At 39.4% G+C, this 16744-nt stretch overlaps 1 protein-coding gene across 1 annotated transcript in view; it reads right to left on the reverse strand.

The window, feature by feature from the left end:
* LOC128660625 (epidermal growth factor receptor) overlaps nt 1–16744 on the reverse strand; it is a 374881-nt gene that overhangs the window by 29699 nt on the left and 328438 nt on the right. Inside the window, exon 14 of the mRNA XM_053714556.1 lies at nt 8524–8614. Coding sequence (XP_053570531.1) covers nt 8524–8614 — 91 coding nt within the window. The remainder of the gene's footprint in view (nt 1–8523; nt 8615–16744) is intronic.

Consider the following 16744-nt stretch of genomic DNA (forward strand, 5'->3'; position numbering starts at 1 on the left):
AGCTACTTACAATAATTAACCCCTAATCTGCCGAGCGGACCTGAGCGCTACTATAATAAAGTTATTAACCCCTAATCCGCCTCACTAACCCTATCATAAATAGTATTAACCCCTAATCTGCCCTCCCTAACATCGCCGACACCTAACTTCAATTATTAACCCCTAATCTGACGACCGGAGCTCATCGCTACTATAATAAATGGATTAACCCCTAAAGCTAAGTCTAACCCTAACACTAACACCCCCCTAACTTAAATATAATTTAAATCTAACGAAATTAATTAACTCCTATTAAATAAATTATTCCTATTTAAAGCTAAATACTTACCTGTAAAATACATCCTAATATAGCTACAATATAAATTATAATTATATTGTAGCTATTTTAGGATTAATATTTATTTTACAGGCAACTTGGTAATTATTTTAACCAGGTACAATAGCTATTAAATAGTTAAGAACTATTTAATAGTTACCTAGTTAAAATAATAACAAAATTACCTGTAAAATAAATCCTAACCTAAGTTATAATTAAACCTAACACTACCCTATCAATAAATTAATTAAATAAAATACCTACAATTACCTACAATTAACCTAACACTACACTATCAATAAATAAATTAAATACAATTGCTACAAATAACTACAATTACATAAACTAACTAAAGTACAAAAAATAAAAAATAACTAAGTTACAAAAAATAAAAAATAATTAAGTTACAAAAAATAAAAAAATATTTACAAACATAAGAAAAATATTACAACAATTTTAAACTAATTACACCTACTCTAAGCCCCCTAATAAAATAACAAAGACCCCCAAAATAAAAAAATGCCCTACCCTATTCTAAATTAATAGAGTTAAAAGCTCTTTTACCTTACCAGCCCTGAACAGGGCCCTTTGCGGGGCATGCCCCAAGAAAATCAGCTCTTTTGCCTGTAAAAATAAACATACAATACCCCCCCCAACATTACAACCCACCACCCACATACCCCTAATCTAACCCAAACCCCCCTTAAATAAACCTAACACTAAGCCCCTGAAGATCTTCCTACCTTGTCTTCACCATCCAGGTATCACCGATCCGTCCTGGCATCCGGTGCTGAAGAGGTCCAGAAGAGGCTCCAAAGTCTTCCTCCTATCCGGCAAGAAGAGGACATCCGGACCGGCAAACATCTTCTCCAAGCGGCATCTTCGATCTTCTTCCATCCGGTGCGGAGCGGGTCCATCTTGAATCAGCCGACGCGGATCCATCCTCTTCTTCCGGCGTCTCCCGACGAATGACGGTTCCTTTAAGGGACGTCATCCAAGATGGCGTCCCTCGAATTCCGATTGGCTGATAGGATTCTATCAGCCAATCGGAATTAAGGTAGGAATATTCTGATTGGCTGATGGAATCAGCCAATCAGAATCAAGTTCAATCCTATTCCTATTTGGCTGTTCCGATCAGCCAATAGAATGCGAGCTCAATCTGATTGGCTGATTGGATCAGCCAATCGGATTGAACTTGATTCTGATTGGCTGATTCCATCAGCCAATCAGAATATTCCTACCTTAATTCCGATTGGCTGATAGAATCCTATCAGCCAATCGGAATTCGAGGGACGCCATCTTGGATGACGTCCCTTAAAGGAACCGTCATTCGTCGGGAGACGCCGGAAGAAGAGGATGGATCCGCGTCGGCTGATTCAAGATGGACCCGCTCCGCACCGGATGGAAGAAGATCGAAGATGCCGCTTGGAGAAGATGTTTGCCGGTCCGGATGTCCTCTTCTTGCCGTATAGGAGGAAGACTTTGGAGCCTCTTCTGGACCTCTTCAGCACCGGATGCCAGGACGGATCGGTGATACCTGGATGGTGAAGACAAGGTAGGAAGATCTTCAGGGGCTTAGTGTTAGGTTTATTTAAGGGGGGTTTGGGTTAGATTAGGGGTATGTGGGTGGTGGGTTGTAATGTTGGGGGGGGGTATTGTATGTTTTTTTTTACAGGCAAAAGAGCTGATTTTCTTGGGGCATGCCCCGCAAAGGGCCCTGTTCAGGGCTGGTAAGGTAAAAGAGCTTTTAACTCTATTAATTTAGAATAGGGTAGGGCATTTTTTTATTTTGGGGGTCTTTGTTATTTTATTAGGGGGCTTAGAGTAGGTTAATTAGTTTAAAATTGTTGTAATATTTTTCTTATGTTTGTAAATATTTTTTTATTTTTTGTAACTTAGTTATTTTTTATTTTTTGTACTTTAGTTAGTTTATGTAATTGCAGTTATTTGTAGCAATTGTATTTAATTTATTTATTGATAGTGTAGTGTTAGGTTAATTGTAGTTAATTGTAGGTATTTTATTTAATTAATTTATTGATAGGGTAGTGTTAGGTTTAATTATAACTTAGGTTAGGATTTATTTTACAGGTAATTTTGTTATTATTTTAACTAGGTAACTATTAAATAGTTCTTAACTATTTAATAGCTATTGTACCTGGTTAAAATAATTACCAAGTTGCCTGTAAAATAAATATTAATCCTAAAATAGCTACAATATAATTATAATTTATGTTGTAGCTATATTAGGATGTATTTTACAGGTAAGTATTTAGCTTTAAATAGGAATAATTTATTTAATAAGAGTTAATTTATTTCGTTAGATTTAAATTATATTTAAGTTAGGGGGGTGTTAGTGTTAGGGTTAGACTTAGCTTTAGGGGTTAATCCATTTAGTATAGTAGCGATGAGCTCCGGTCGTCAGATTAGGGGTTAATAATTGAAGTTAGGTGTCGGCGATGTTAGGGAGGGCAGATTAGGGGTTAATACTATTTATGATAGGGTTAGTGAGGCGGATTAGGGGTTAATAACTTTATTATAGTAGCGCTCAGGTCCGCTCGGCAGATTAGGGGTTAATAAGTGTAGGCAGGTGTCGGCAACGTTGAGGGGGGCAGATTAGGGGTTAATAAATATAATACAGGGGTTGGCGGGGTTAGGGGCAGCAGATTAGGGGTACATAAGTATAACGTAGGTGGCGGTCGGCAGATTAGGGGTTAAAAAAATTTAATCGAGTTGCGGCGATGTGGGGGGACCTCGGTTTAGGGGTACATAGGTAGTTTATGGGTGTTAGTGTACTTTAGAGCACAGTAGTTAAGAGCTTTATGAACCGGCGTTAGCCCTGCTTTTTTCCTGCGGCTGGAGTTTTGTCGTTAGAGCTCTAACGCTCACTTCAGAAATGACTCTAAATACCAGCGTTAGGAAGATCCCATTGAAAAGATAGGATACGCAATTGACGTAAGGGGATCTGCGGTATGGAAAAGTCGCGGCTGAAAAGTGAGCGTTGGACCCTTTAATCACTGACTCCAAATACCGGCGGTAGCCTAAAACCAGCGTTAGGAGCCTCTAACGCTGGTTTTCACGGCTACCGCCGAACTCTAAATCTAGGCCTTAGTGTTTTGTGCACGTGATTCTCTGAAATGCTTTGAAAGGGGGTGACCCTCAAATCCGTGTTCAATGTTCAGTAAGTGTTCCCTGATCTTATCCCTTAATGGGCGGGAGGTCTCCCCTAAATACTGACTGGAACAGGGACATTGAATTAAGTAGATTACATTATTGTCAGAGCAACTTATCAAAAATCTTTAATTTTATATTCTTTTTTAGTGACTGTGGAAGTGACTATTTTTGAGGTCTGTGTCATATTTACTATTCTTTTTTTGTGAAAAAGTGCTGGGTGCTAGAATGTTTTTTAAATACCTGGACTTCCTATAAACCATTCAGGGTTTGTCTAATAATAATTCTCCTATATATGGATCTCGTTGTAGTAAATGCCAATGTTTATCAAAATACCTTTTAATTTCTTATGGTTGATGTTGTAATCTGTTATAAATGGTATATCCAGTCTACCTTCATTTTTTGTAAATTGTATTAATTTTCTGATTTTTATTTTTATTTTGTAGAAGGATTCCCCTTTCTTTTGATCTTGCATCTAATTTTGCTTGATTTATTAGATCTTGATTATATCCTCTTTTTTCAAATTTACTTTCTAGAAAGGTAGCCTGTCTATCACAATCTTCAATTTTACTACAATTCCTCCTCATTCTTTGAAATTGATTTTTTGGTATATTATCCAGTCATTTTATATAATGGCAACTTTTATGATGTATAAAGTTGTTCGAGTCAACTTGTTTGAAATGTGTGGTAGTGATTATATCTAGACCTTCTATTTCTACATCTATGTCTAGATAACTTATTTTTAACTGCTATATTCGTGTGTAAAACTAATACCATATTTATTAGTACAATGTCCTCTATGAATAGTTTAAGTAATTCTGGGTCCCCCTTCCAAACTATAAAAATATAATCAATAAAATGGTGATAGAGTACCAAGTTCGACTCCCAGCCTGACTCATGGATCAACTCTTCTTCCATGTAGCCCATAAATAGATTGGCATAGCTGGAAGCGAACTTGGTGCCCATCGCCGTTCCCTTAATCTGGAGGTAAAATTGATCATTGAAATTAAAATAGTTATTCTTTAAAATAAATTCAATCTGACCTCCTGATTGGATAAAAAACCTGACATGTGACCACTACGTCAGTGAACCCGGAAGTGGCAACATAAACACTGAGACGGGTACACGAGAAGGGGTAAGGTCGGAGAAAGCAAAATATAACATAAGTGCTTTTCGGATTTCGGTGAGTAGAATACCAGTGGCTATTGGGACATAACTGTTTATTGAAACGCTACCACTTCAATTGAACACAAGTTAAGAAATAATTCATTGTTTTAAAGACTTTTTTTCCCCTTCAAAAGTGACTTGGGAATATTGAGGATACACATAACACAAAAGGGGCAGTCATATAATTCACTTGTCACAAACGCAGCATTGTAATACAATTCTCATTACATGTTGTCAATATAAATAACCAGTATATTTTTAGATTGTGAATTTAAAGTGTTACCTACATATTTTATGAATTTTATGTATATATTGTGGATCCACTCTTTATGAGAGACGCAACTTTTGAATACACAATATATTTTAATAAGGTGCACCTTATAATAATTAGTAAATCAATACCAAGAGGTGTATATTTAGGTATTTTTATTTCTATTTTCATTTACATTTTTATGCATAATTGTTAAGGTATGTTCGGCAATATTGTCTACATATCTAGATATAATTCTTTTAACATTGATATTTAGTTAATAAACCATTATTTTATACTAAGATTTGTAAGGTTCTTTGTACATTGAATACATATTTATTCTCTTAATGTTACATGGTAATGTTCACTTCACAGGTGTAGTAAGCTTTTTTAGCGCACTCTTTCCAATAGATATCTGCACTTATTGCGAGACTTTGGGATAATTCTCGCCTAAAGAGATGCCATACTACTTTTATTGGGTTTTTCTTTGTCCAGCTTTAATTTTGTATATGTTTATCTTGATATTTGTTCAGAATACAGATATATATAGATAAAACAGATCATAATTAATGGCACAATATATTGTTTATTAAAGGGATGGTAAATCCTTGCATCTGTGAAACGCTAGGATTTACCATTGGAACAAATAAAGTGGACTTTCAGTCATGAAGTATAAAATACTTCATGCTGAAAGCTCCTTTATTTGTTTGAAGCGTTCGCCGCACTGAGCTACTCAGGCAGCCTGCAGCAGAACGCTATTTTGCTGTGAGGTGACGTTTCCAATGTAAGCAAATATCCGTGTGCTCCAGCTGGCACCAAGTCAGATAGCCTGCATGACTATTGGCTAAGGTGGAAACGTGACTTTTCAGCAAAATATCGTTCTGCCGTAGGCAACATTGAGGCGCTCATCATGGCGAACGCATCAAACAAATAAAGGAACTTTCAGCATAAAGTATTTTATACTTCTTGATTGAAAGCCCCCTTTATTTGTTTCAATGGTAAATCCTAGCATTTCACAAATGCTAGGATTTACCATCCCTTTAAGGTAAATTTAATTAAAGCCTTTAGTCATTTCCACCCCTGTGATAAGCTGTTTTGCAGTTTTTAGATGCTGTTTATATTTAGGTCCTACTGTTGGGTAATTTTTAGTGACAAACCAACACATATAACATATCTTTTTTATTTCAGGAGACTCAGCAGATTCAAACTATAGCATTATTTTATGTATATATCATATCGTGTAAGAAAGCTGCAACAAATGTGAAAAAAATGCATTTTTTTAATTAATATTTTAATAAACAAGGTTATAAACAATAGTGTGTGTGTTTTTCCACCTAAACTTTACAGTAAAAAGACAGAGTTATCCACATAAAAATAGGGACCTTTCAGAATATTTATGTAACTTTGATCAGCACATAGGGGCCCCCATGAACCTTGGTGCAAATACGGTAAATGCACATTTATTCACGCCAGGTGTCACTATTACCACAGTGATCACCTGGCTACTAAAACTTATATAGGGGCTTTATTTTTAAAAAGGGTTTATGGGCTTTGAAACAGTCTCTAGCCTTTTAGAGGGGTTAGAGGATATGTTGTGCTTAAAACATGTGTACTTTATTTATTTATTTTTCAAGTGTTTAAACTTAAACTCCCATACACACATTTATAAGAGCATGAAATTACTTTTCAAATATGGGGTCTTTGAGGTTTCTAGGGCTTAACCCAGCTCCCTTAAGCCTTCTCCATATTCCTGGCATTTCTGGGTTTCCGGGGCTTGATGATGTCACCACTCACATGCATGGTAATATCACTATCATCCCCAGATTCCCCAGGTGATGCCAAAGTCCTAAACCAGGGATTAGGTAAGAATGCAGAGGTAGGGCGGTCTAACAGTGGAAGGGGGAGGGAGGAGGGAGTGGGAAGGCCCTACACTGCAGAAAATAAAAAAATAAATGTAAAGGGAGGGAAAGGGTGCTATGCTACAGAAAAATAGTGGTGGTGTGGGGGGGTCCCGAACTAATGATCATGGGAGGAGGGGAGGTGGGGGGACTACTACACTACAGAAAATAAAATTAAAAAAATAAATACTTACATTTTATAGGTACTGGCAGATACTGGCAGACTGTCTGCCAGTAACTAAGATGGGGTGTAAGATGGGGGGTGAGGGAAGAGAGGTGTTTGGGAGGGATCAGGGGGTGGGAGGCCAATTTCTACACTAAGGGGCCTATTTATCAAGCTCCGTATGGAGCTTGATGCCCTGTGTTTCTGGTGAGACTTCAGGCTCGCCAGAAACTGAAGTTATAAAACAGCGGTCTGAGGCGGCGGACAAACATTGCTGGAAATCAACCTGATCCACGACGATCGGGTTGATTGACACCCCCTGCTAGCGGCCTATTGGCCGCAAATCTGCAGGGGGCGGCATTGCACCAGCAGTTCACAAGAACTGCTGGTGCAATGATAAATGCCAAGAGCGTATGCTGTCTGTATTTATCGATGTGCAGCGGACATGATCCGCAATATCGGATCATGTCCGCTCGCACGTTCTTAAATAGGCCCCTAAAGCTAAAATTAACCTTACAAGCTACCTAATTAACCCCTTCACTGCCGGGAATAATTCTAATTCTAAAAATTCTATTTACCAAAAAGCAATGGTAAAGCCATGCATGTCTGCTATTTCTGAACAAAAGGGATCCCAGAGAAGCTTTTACAATTATTTGTGCTAGGATTGCACAAGTAGTATGTAAATAATTTCAGTGAGATATCCAACATTTGTGAAAGAGTTAACAATTTTCTTTTATATGATCGCACTTGGTGGTAAAATAGAGGCATGAAATATACCAAAATGGGCCTAGAGCAATACCTTGGGTTGTCTACTTACAAAAAATATATAGTTTTGACAGGTAAATAGAAAGCAAGGCTATATTTCTGTTTAAATGCAGTGATAGCAAAAATGCTAAAAATTCTCTGGTATTATGGGCAAGTTTTTCTCTGAAAGTCCCGATAGGGAAGGAATTAATTGTACCATAACTCTTCAATTCACTAAAAACATAAATATAGCAAACTATTAAAAAATTATATATGAGTTGTACATTTAAAAGATCAATGAAAGATTTTTTTTTATATTTTTGCCCAGCATATGTCAGAAAGTAACCCAGGCATTGCAATGAGCTGCATTTGAAGGGCTTATCAAATAAATTATCTACATGAATAGACTAATGGAGGATTTGGTAGCATTTTTTTAAAAAAAATCTAAAGGATTTTGACTGACTCCAAAACATTGTAAGACAATTTAAGACTGTTAATTTATTAGTGAACTTTGCAGTGTTATTACAAATGTAGAACAGTCCAGACATACCAGCCTAAAAATTGAGATGTAAATGAGCTTGTGCACTGCTGTAAGCAGAAATTTGAGGTTCTTCATGCAGCCATCCCGTACATACTGTCAGGCTCGAGCTTCAAAAAACATGTAGTCAGTGTACTCTGCTTGAGAATTATACTTCAGTATTGGGAAACACATAACTGCCTCCCCAGGAAGAGAATTGCTTTGCATTTTTAAATAGTTTTACTTCACACTTTCTAGAGAAGTTAGTATTTCGTACAATTTCCCTTTTAGTGCACTTACCGGCCCTGTGCAAGTGATATTGTCATTCCGAGGCAGGCATTCAGGGTGACAGGAATAGCATTTACCATCAATGTCATATTCTGACGGCTCTCTGCAATACAACCACATAAATAATAGTAAATTATCTACTATGCAGTCTGACCTCTTACACAAAATACTCACACATAATGTAAGGTGTTAGTGCATTCCAAATATTTTCAAACTTGTATAGTATGTTAGTTCATTTCAAGACTGCAGAAAAGCTTGTAATTACAAGGCATATACTGTGCCTTTAACACCTTAACCTTCACCTGGTCTTTATTGACAACCCTACCCTTATCATATTTTGCTCCAATATTTTTCTTATTAGTTTTTCTACCATTAATGTATTATAAAATCCTCTAAAGCATGTGTTACGGTATCAACCCGGATACCAAGGGTTAATACCAGATGAAAGATGTCCTGAATATGGGATCAGCAACACACAACCCAGCTAATTCCCCTCAAACATGAGACCAAGCTCCATTTTGAAGGTGAACAGAATGTCTTTATTGAGGGCTATATGCCCAGTATTTATGCAGAACTCCCCTAGCAGAACAGATGGGGGGTTGGAAGAGTATTGTACATTAGATAGAGGGAAGACGCCCTTTTACATGAAACAATAGAATTACATTACTTAATCAAATAAACAATTTAAACACAAGAAAACAATGGAGTCCTTCTTATCACCTGGCAGTCTGCTTTCTGGAGGTGATTAAACAATGTGAACACTTATTACTTAAACTTAATTACAGTAAACAATAGTTGCTGCCAGGAAAACTGTCTTTAGAAAAAGTTTCTCAAAGCTGAACGAAGTTAACCCTTCCAGTACTGACAGCGGGGTCTGTCACATGGCTCCCTCCTGGTGGGACACTACGGCAGACCTTTGGCGGGTCAACTTGGGGATGACCGGACTAGTAGGTGGTAGGCATGTCAGTTTGCAGGGAAAATCCATCTGCATTCCCGTTATGAGAGAGAATTCCTGTCCGTATAAATAAGGGTTCAACTTCTTCAGTGCCCAGACCAGAGCTAAACAGTCCTTCAAATTTTTGTTTTCAAAGCCGCTTCTTTCCAGTTGGAGACAAATCTCATCGGCTTCTTTACGAGTTTTTTATACCTGCTCTTTATAGGTATCCACAAGCCCTTCATACTGACATAGGGTGCCCTTGAGTTGCTGCACCTCACTATGAGCCAGCGTCAGCTTCTCCTCCAGTGTCGCTAAGTTTGTCTTTAATGTTTCATGTTCCACTCTCAAGCTGGTGTTTTCTGCAGTCTGTCGGTGCAGCTTGTCTAGCAGAGATTCCCATTCTAAACGCGCTTTTTCCTCTGCGCTCCTCTTGTCTCCTGCAAGCACTGTTACGTGATTGTTTAACGCGACCATTTCATCCTCTACTTGACTCTTCTCCTTCATCAGTGCATTGTAACGGGACTTCCACGTATCAATGGCGGATAGAGATTTACTGAGCTCAGCGTCCTGGGGCTCAGCAGCAGGTGGGTCAGTCTCTGCGGCATGGATCTGGGCACGGGTAGTCACAGGGTTAACATCGGTGGGACCCATGGGAGCATAGGCATAAACAAGGGGGGCCAAGTCATTTCCAAGGAGAACATCAGCAGGTAAGTCCTTCATGACCCCCACATTCACAGGTCTAGCGCCCACTCCCCAATCCAAATGTACCCGGGCAACAGGTAGGCGGAACACAGCGCCCCCTGCTACCCTCACAGCCACAGTGTCTCTGGTTTGCTGTTTCTCAGACACCAAGTTCTTTTGGAGCAAGGTCATGGTAGCACCAGTATCCCGTAGACCACTGACCTCCTTCCCATTCACTTTAACCAGTTGCCGGTTATCCCGGTGGGCAGCTTGCATGGGGTCCACTTCATGTAGGATGCCCCAGCACTCTTCCTCCTCTATGCAGTGGGCCGCAGGCTGGGGGTTACGTGGGTTTCCGCCGGCGGGTCTCCTCCAGGACTGTACTTGGTTCGCTGTGCTTAGGGGACACTCTGGTCTTTTGTGCCCTAGTTGCTTACATCCAAAGCACCGAATAGGCTGTGAGTAGTCCCGTGAGCTGAACCGGGCTGTCCGAGGATAGTTCGTGGCTGGAGGCCATGTGGTAGAGCGGTGCACCGGGGGTTGGTAACTGGTAGCTGCTGGGGTGACTGGGGGTCTGTACTCCACTCTGGCAGGGGGCTTAGTGGTAGCAGTGTCCAGTTTGCGGGCATCTGTATACTCATCTGCCAGGCGAGCAGCTTCATGCAGGGTGGAGGGTTTACGGTCCCGAACCCACTCTGTAACTCCTGCTGATAACTTGTCAAAGCAATGTTCCAACAGGAATAGCTGCAGCACCTCTTCCCCGGATACGGCTTGGCACCCTGCCATCCAGTGAGCTGCTGTGCAGTGCACCTTACATGCCCACTCAACGTAGGAATCTCCAGCTAGTTTAACAGTGTCTCTGAACCGTCTCCTGTATGCCTCCGGTGTAATCGCATACCTGGAGAGCAGAGCCTCTTTTACAGCATTATGATCCCCGACTTCCTCATCTAGAATGGCCCGAAAAGCCTCACTGGCCCAGCCGGATAATTTTCCGGATAATATCATGACCCAGTCCTCTGCGGGTACCCTGTGTAGGGCACATTGCAAGGTACCCATCAATCTCTCCTCCTGTTTCCAGGAAGTTTTTAAAAGCTGCAAAATGTACTTTTCTCTTTTCCACTGGGGTTGCTGTGATTTGGGCTGCTGCAGCGCCACTTTGGCGAAGTAGGTTGGCCTCTACAGCTGCTATGACCCGGTCGATAATTTCGGCAGACGGGTTGGGGCCATAATGTGCCAGTCTTATTTTAACCGCCCGGTCAAAGCTTGCTTCTTCGGGGGTTCTGTCTGATATGCTGGGCTCATTGGTTCTTTCGGGCCCTGGTACTCCGTCCATCTTGGTCAGTATTGTAATAATCTCCCTCTTCGTGAGGTTACTGGCTTGTCGGCCCCTTTGTTCTAGCAGGTCTTTAAGGGCAGCTCTTTTCAGCCTTTCATACGGTACTCCCAATAGGTCTTGATGTGTAGTTGCTCTTCTGGGCGATAAGGATCATCCCGTCGCTTGCCACCAATTGTTACGGTATCAACCCGGATACCAAGGGTTAATACCAGATGAAAGATGTCCTGAATATGGGATCAGCAACACACAACCCAGCTAATTCCCCTCAAACATGAGACCAAGCTCCATTTTGAAGGTGAACAGAATGTCTTTATTGAGGGCTATATGCCCAGTATTTATGCAGAACTCCCCTAGCAGAACAGATGGGAGGTTGGAAGAGTATTGTACATTAGATAGAGGGAAGACACCCTTTTACATGAAACAATAGAATTACATTACTTAATAAACAATTTAAACACAAGAAAACAATGGAGTCCTTATCACCTGGCAGTCTGCTTTCTGGAGGTGATTAAACAATGTGAACGCTTATCACTTAAACTTAATTACAATAAACAATAGTTGCTGCCAGGAAAACTGTCTTTAGAAAAAGTTTCCCAAAGCTGAACAAAGTTAACCCTTCCAGTACTGACAGCGGGGTCTGTCACAGCATGGTCTTGCAATATTTTGAAATTAATTTTTCTATTCTAACTCATTTGATTGAACTTTTACAACCTTTGCTACATTATATACTTGTGAGAATGAAACAGTACCTGGCTGATTATATAATGTAAATGTTTTTTCTTAATTTTTATTGAACCACATTGTATGCATTTATTTTACTTTTATCTCAATGGGGATTTTGCTGATATGTTTTTTATTCTGAAAGTTGTTAAAAGTATTTATTTTATTCTGTGTAGTTTGATTTGACAACTCATTGTACAATTTAGGTATTTTAATGTTTGTTTTAAACAGTCAGACAGTACATACAGTATATGCATATTGTCATTGGCTCACCAGAATTGTTCAGGTAGCTTCCAGTAGTGCACTGATGCTCCTGAGCCTACTCCTCAACAAAAGATACACAGAAAACAAATCAAATTTGATTATAGAAGTAATTTGTAACTTTGTTTAAAATCACATGGTTCATTTTAAAGGGACAGTCAAATCCAAAATTTGTATTGTTTAAAAAGTTAGATAATCCCTTTATTACCCATTCTCCAGTATAATATGGTTATATTAAAGAGATGGTGAGAGTCCATGAGTCATCACATGTGGGAATCTATACCCAAGCATTGAAGTTCACGAGATAATCATGAAATGGGGGGGGGGGGCAAACAGTGAAAGCAGGACATTACTGATCAGGCACTACGGCCTGCAGAACTTTCCTACCAAAAGCAGCCTCAGAAGAGGTATACACATCAAAGTTATAAAACTTTGAAAAAGTGTGCAAAGAAGACCAAGTAGCAGCCTAGCATATCTGATCAATAAAAACTTTATTATGAAAAGCCCAAGAAGTGGTAACTGCTCTAGTAAAATGTGCACCCAATATGCCTTTTACAAATTAAGGCCTTAAGCAAGGCAGCTAAAGGCAAAACAGCCGTAGCGTTCTGACCCTTGCAAGGACCAAAAAATATTAACAAAAAGAGAAGAAAGTCTAATATCATTTGTGGCTTCTACATATTCCAGAGCTCTCACAACATCAACATTGTGAAAAAGATGCTCTTTGAAATTCTTAGGGGCTGGACAAAAAAGAAGGGACCACAATTTATGGATTAATCGTGTCTGTAGATACTACCTTAGGAAGAAAAGAGTAAGAAGAATGCCCTTAGCCTGATGAAAAAACAGAAAAGGAGGTTTGCATGACAAAACGGAAAGCTCAGAAACCCTTCTAGCTGAAGAAATAGCTTGAAGAAGAAGAGCTTTCCAGGATAAAAGCTGAATGTCTAAACCATACTGTATGTCATCTCAAAAGGAAGACTTTAAAAAACCCTCAAAACCAGATTAAGATTCCAAGGAGGATAAACTGGATGAATAACTGTTTAATTCTGATCAAAGTCTGAACGGTTTGAAAATCCTCCTCCTGCAGGAACTCAAGAACTCTAGGAATTCTAAAAGGATTCCAAAGTAAACTTTAACAAGAACACCACACAAAAAAAGTTTTCCAGACCTTATGATAAATACGTGTGGTCACAGGTTTCCTAGGACCTGATGTTCAAAACCTCTCTGTTCAGGTGAGATATTCTAAAATGATCTTCCAGCACTGCAAGATTCCTAGTGAAAGGGATGATTTTCCTTAACTTCTCCAAGGGGTGTTTCTTGCATTTCTGTCTGCATGACATGACAGTTCTGCTGCATTTACACTTTGTGCTTTCTATTTTATATAAATGTATTACATTTAAACTTTGCCTTTTCTTTTTTGTATACAGCAGTTTATTTAGGATTCTGATTTTTCAAATTCTAAATATGCCTTCACAGTTTCTGTGTAACTTTAACAAATCAGGCTCATACTTTGGGGCCGATTTATCAAGCTCCGTATGGAGCTTGATGCTCCTGTTTTCGCGCAAGCCTTCTGGCTCGCCGGAAACAGAAGTTATGAAGCAGCAGTCTAAAGACCACTGCTCCATAACTTGTCCGCCTGCTCTGAGGCAGAGGACAGAAATCAACCTGATCGAATACGATCTGGTTGATTGACACCCCTGCTAGCGGCCGATTGGCCGCAAATCTTCAGGGGGCAGCATTGCACCAGCAGTTCACAAGAACTGCTGGTGCAATGATAAATACCAACAGCGAATGCTGTCGGCATTTATCGATGTGCAGCGGACATGATACGCTACATCGTATCATGTCTGCTCACACATTAATAAATAGGCCCCTTTGTGTGTGTGTATTTGTGTGTATATATATATATAAACAGTATCTCACAAAAGTGAGTACACCCCTCAAATTATTGTAAATATTTTATTATATCTTTTCATGTGACAACACTGAAGAAATGACACTTTGCTACAATGTAAAGTAGTGAGTGTACAGCCTGTATAACAATGCAAATTGGCAGTCCCCTCAAAATAACTCAACATAATGTCTAAACCATTGACAACAAAAGTGAGTACACCCCTAAGTGGAAATGTCCAAATTGGGCCCAAAGTGTCAATATTTTGTGTGGCCACCATTATTTTCCAGTACTGCCTTAACCCTCTTGGGCATGGAGTTCAACAGAGCTTCACAGGTTGCCACTGTAGTCCTCCACCTCCACTCCATGACGACATCACAGAGCTGGTGGATGTTAGAGACCTTGCGCTCCCCCACATTAGGTTTGAGGATGCCCCACAGATGCTCAATAGGGTTTAGGTCTGGAGACATGCTTGGTCAGTCCATCACCTTTACCTTTGATGCAGTGTGCGGCGTATGTTCTGAGCACTGACAGGCTGACCCCCCACACTTTCAACCACTGCAGCAATGCTGGCAGCACTCATACATCCATTTCCCAAAGACAACCTCTGGATATGACGCTGAGCAGGTGCACTCAACTTCTTTGGTCGACCATGGCGAGGCCTGTTCTGAGTAGAACCTGTCCTGTGAAACCCCTGTATGGTCTTGCCCACCATGCTGAAGCTCAGTTTTAGGGCCTTGGCAATCTTCTTATAGCTTAGGCCATCTTTATGTAAAGAAACAATTGTTTTTTTCAGATCCTCAGAGAGTTCTGCCATGAGGTGCCATGTTGAACTTCTAGAGACCAGTATGAGAGAGTGTGAGAGTGATAACACCAAATTCAACACACCTGCTCCCCATTCACACCTGAGACCTTGTAACACTAACGAGTCACATGACACCGGGGAGAAAAAATGGCTAATTGGGCCCAATTTGGCATTTCTACTTAGGGGTGTACTCACTTTTCTTGCCAACGGTTTAGACATTAATGGCTGTGTGTTGAGTTATTTTGAGGGGACAGCAAATTTACACTGTTATACAGGCTGCACACTCACTACTTTACATTGTAGCAAATAGACATGTGCGATTCGATTCGGTCCGAATCGAAATTCGGACGATTTTGTCGAATTTGGAGATTCGGATCGATTCGAATTTCTGAATTGCAGTAGTGCCGAATCTACCGAATAAATCTGAATCGATTCGAATTTATTAGGTAGATTCCGATGGCCGTGTATTACACTAGTATTTTACAGTATACTAGTGTAATACACAGCATATCCCACTTAACACTGACCAAAATTCAGAAATTCCGAATCGATTCAAACCGAATTTTCCACGAATCTGAAAGAATCTGAATGAATCCGAAATGAATTCATTCGATTTCTTCCGAATTTGAATCGATCCGAACCGAAATTCGAATCTGTCCGAATCGAACCGAACCAAATTTTTCGAAGCTGCCCATATCTAGTAGCAAAGTGTCATTTCTTCAGTGTTGTCACATGAAAAGATATAATAAAATAGTTTCAAAAATGTGAGGGGTGTACTCACTTTTGTGAGATACTGTATATGAAAGACCTCTGTTTTACAACAATATGAGTGACATCATACATATAAATAACAGTCAATTTCTTAGGTGGATTATAGGTCTACAAACAAAAAGAAAGAAAAAAAAAAGTAAAAGAACAAAAACACCAGATACACAGTAATGAAACCTCTTTTGTTTTTCCTAGCGATGATCCTCAGGTGTCACTCTTGGACCTTTCAAGACTAATGATGTAGGAAATAAGAATTATAATAATGAGAGTGGCCGCTTTTGGACCTAGCAATTTAATAGAAGCTAGCAACTGATATAATAAATGTTTTTAGTAATTAGAGATATGAGTTTACAGTATAATGGTATAAGTGAAATATAACCTTATATCATGGAAATTACAGTTTATGCTACACTAATGACAACAAAGTGATATCACATGGTCTTTGCCCACTCAATAGCTGAAAAACATTTAGTGGTCTGGGACCTTATCTTATCGAACATGAGGAAGAAAGGAAAGATAACCATACATATATAGTGTAGAATAGTATTAAATATATAGTTCACATATTATTGATTGCTATTAAACAAATTAACAACTGTAACTGTAGCTGAGAGCTTACACATGATAGAGAACTGTGACACACCTACCATGCTGAAATATCAACCATATAGCTACATCTCCCTTATACTGAGGACATAGTGCTGCCGATGGCATACTGATAGTTACCCCACCATGAATGAAGATATAATAGAAGCATCTGGAGTATAAGTCTCATACAATTATTATTCTGCTGATAATGTTACTATGTACCAACACCTATGAGGACACTGTGATGTG

Source organism: Bombina bombina, chromosome 5 (genome assembly GCF_027579735.1).
Source record: "Bombina bombina isolate aBomBom1 chromosome 5, aBomBom1.pri, whole genome shotgun sequence".
NCBI classification, from domain to species: domain Eukaryota; kingdom Metazoa; phylum Chordata; class Amphibia; order Anura; family Bombinatoridae; genus Bombina; species Bombina bombina.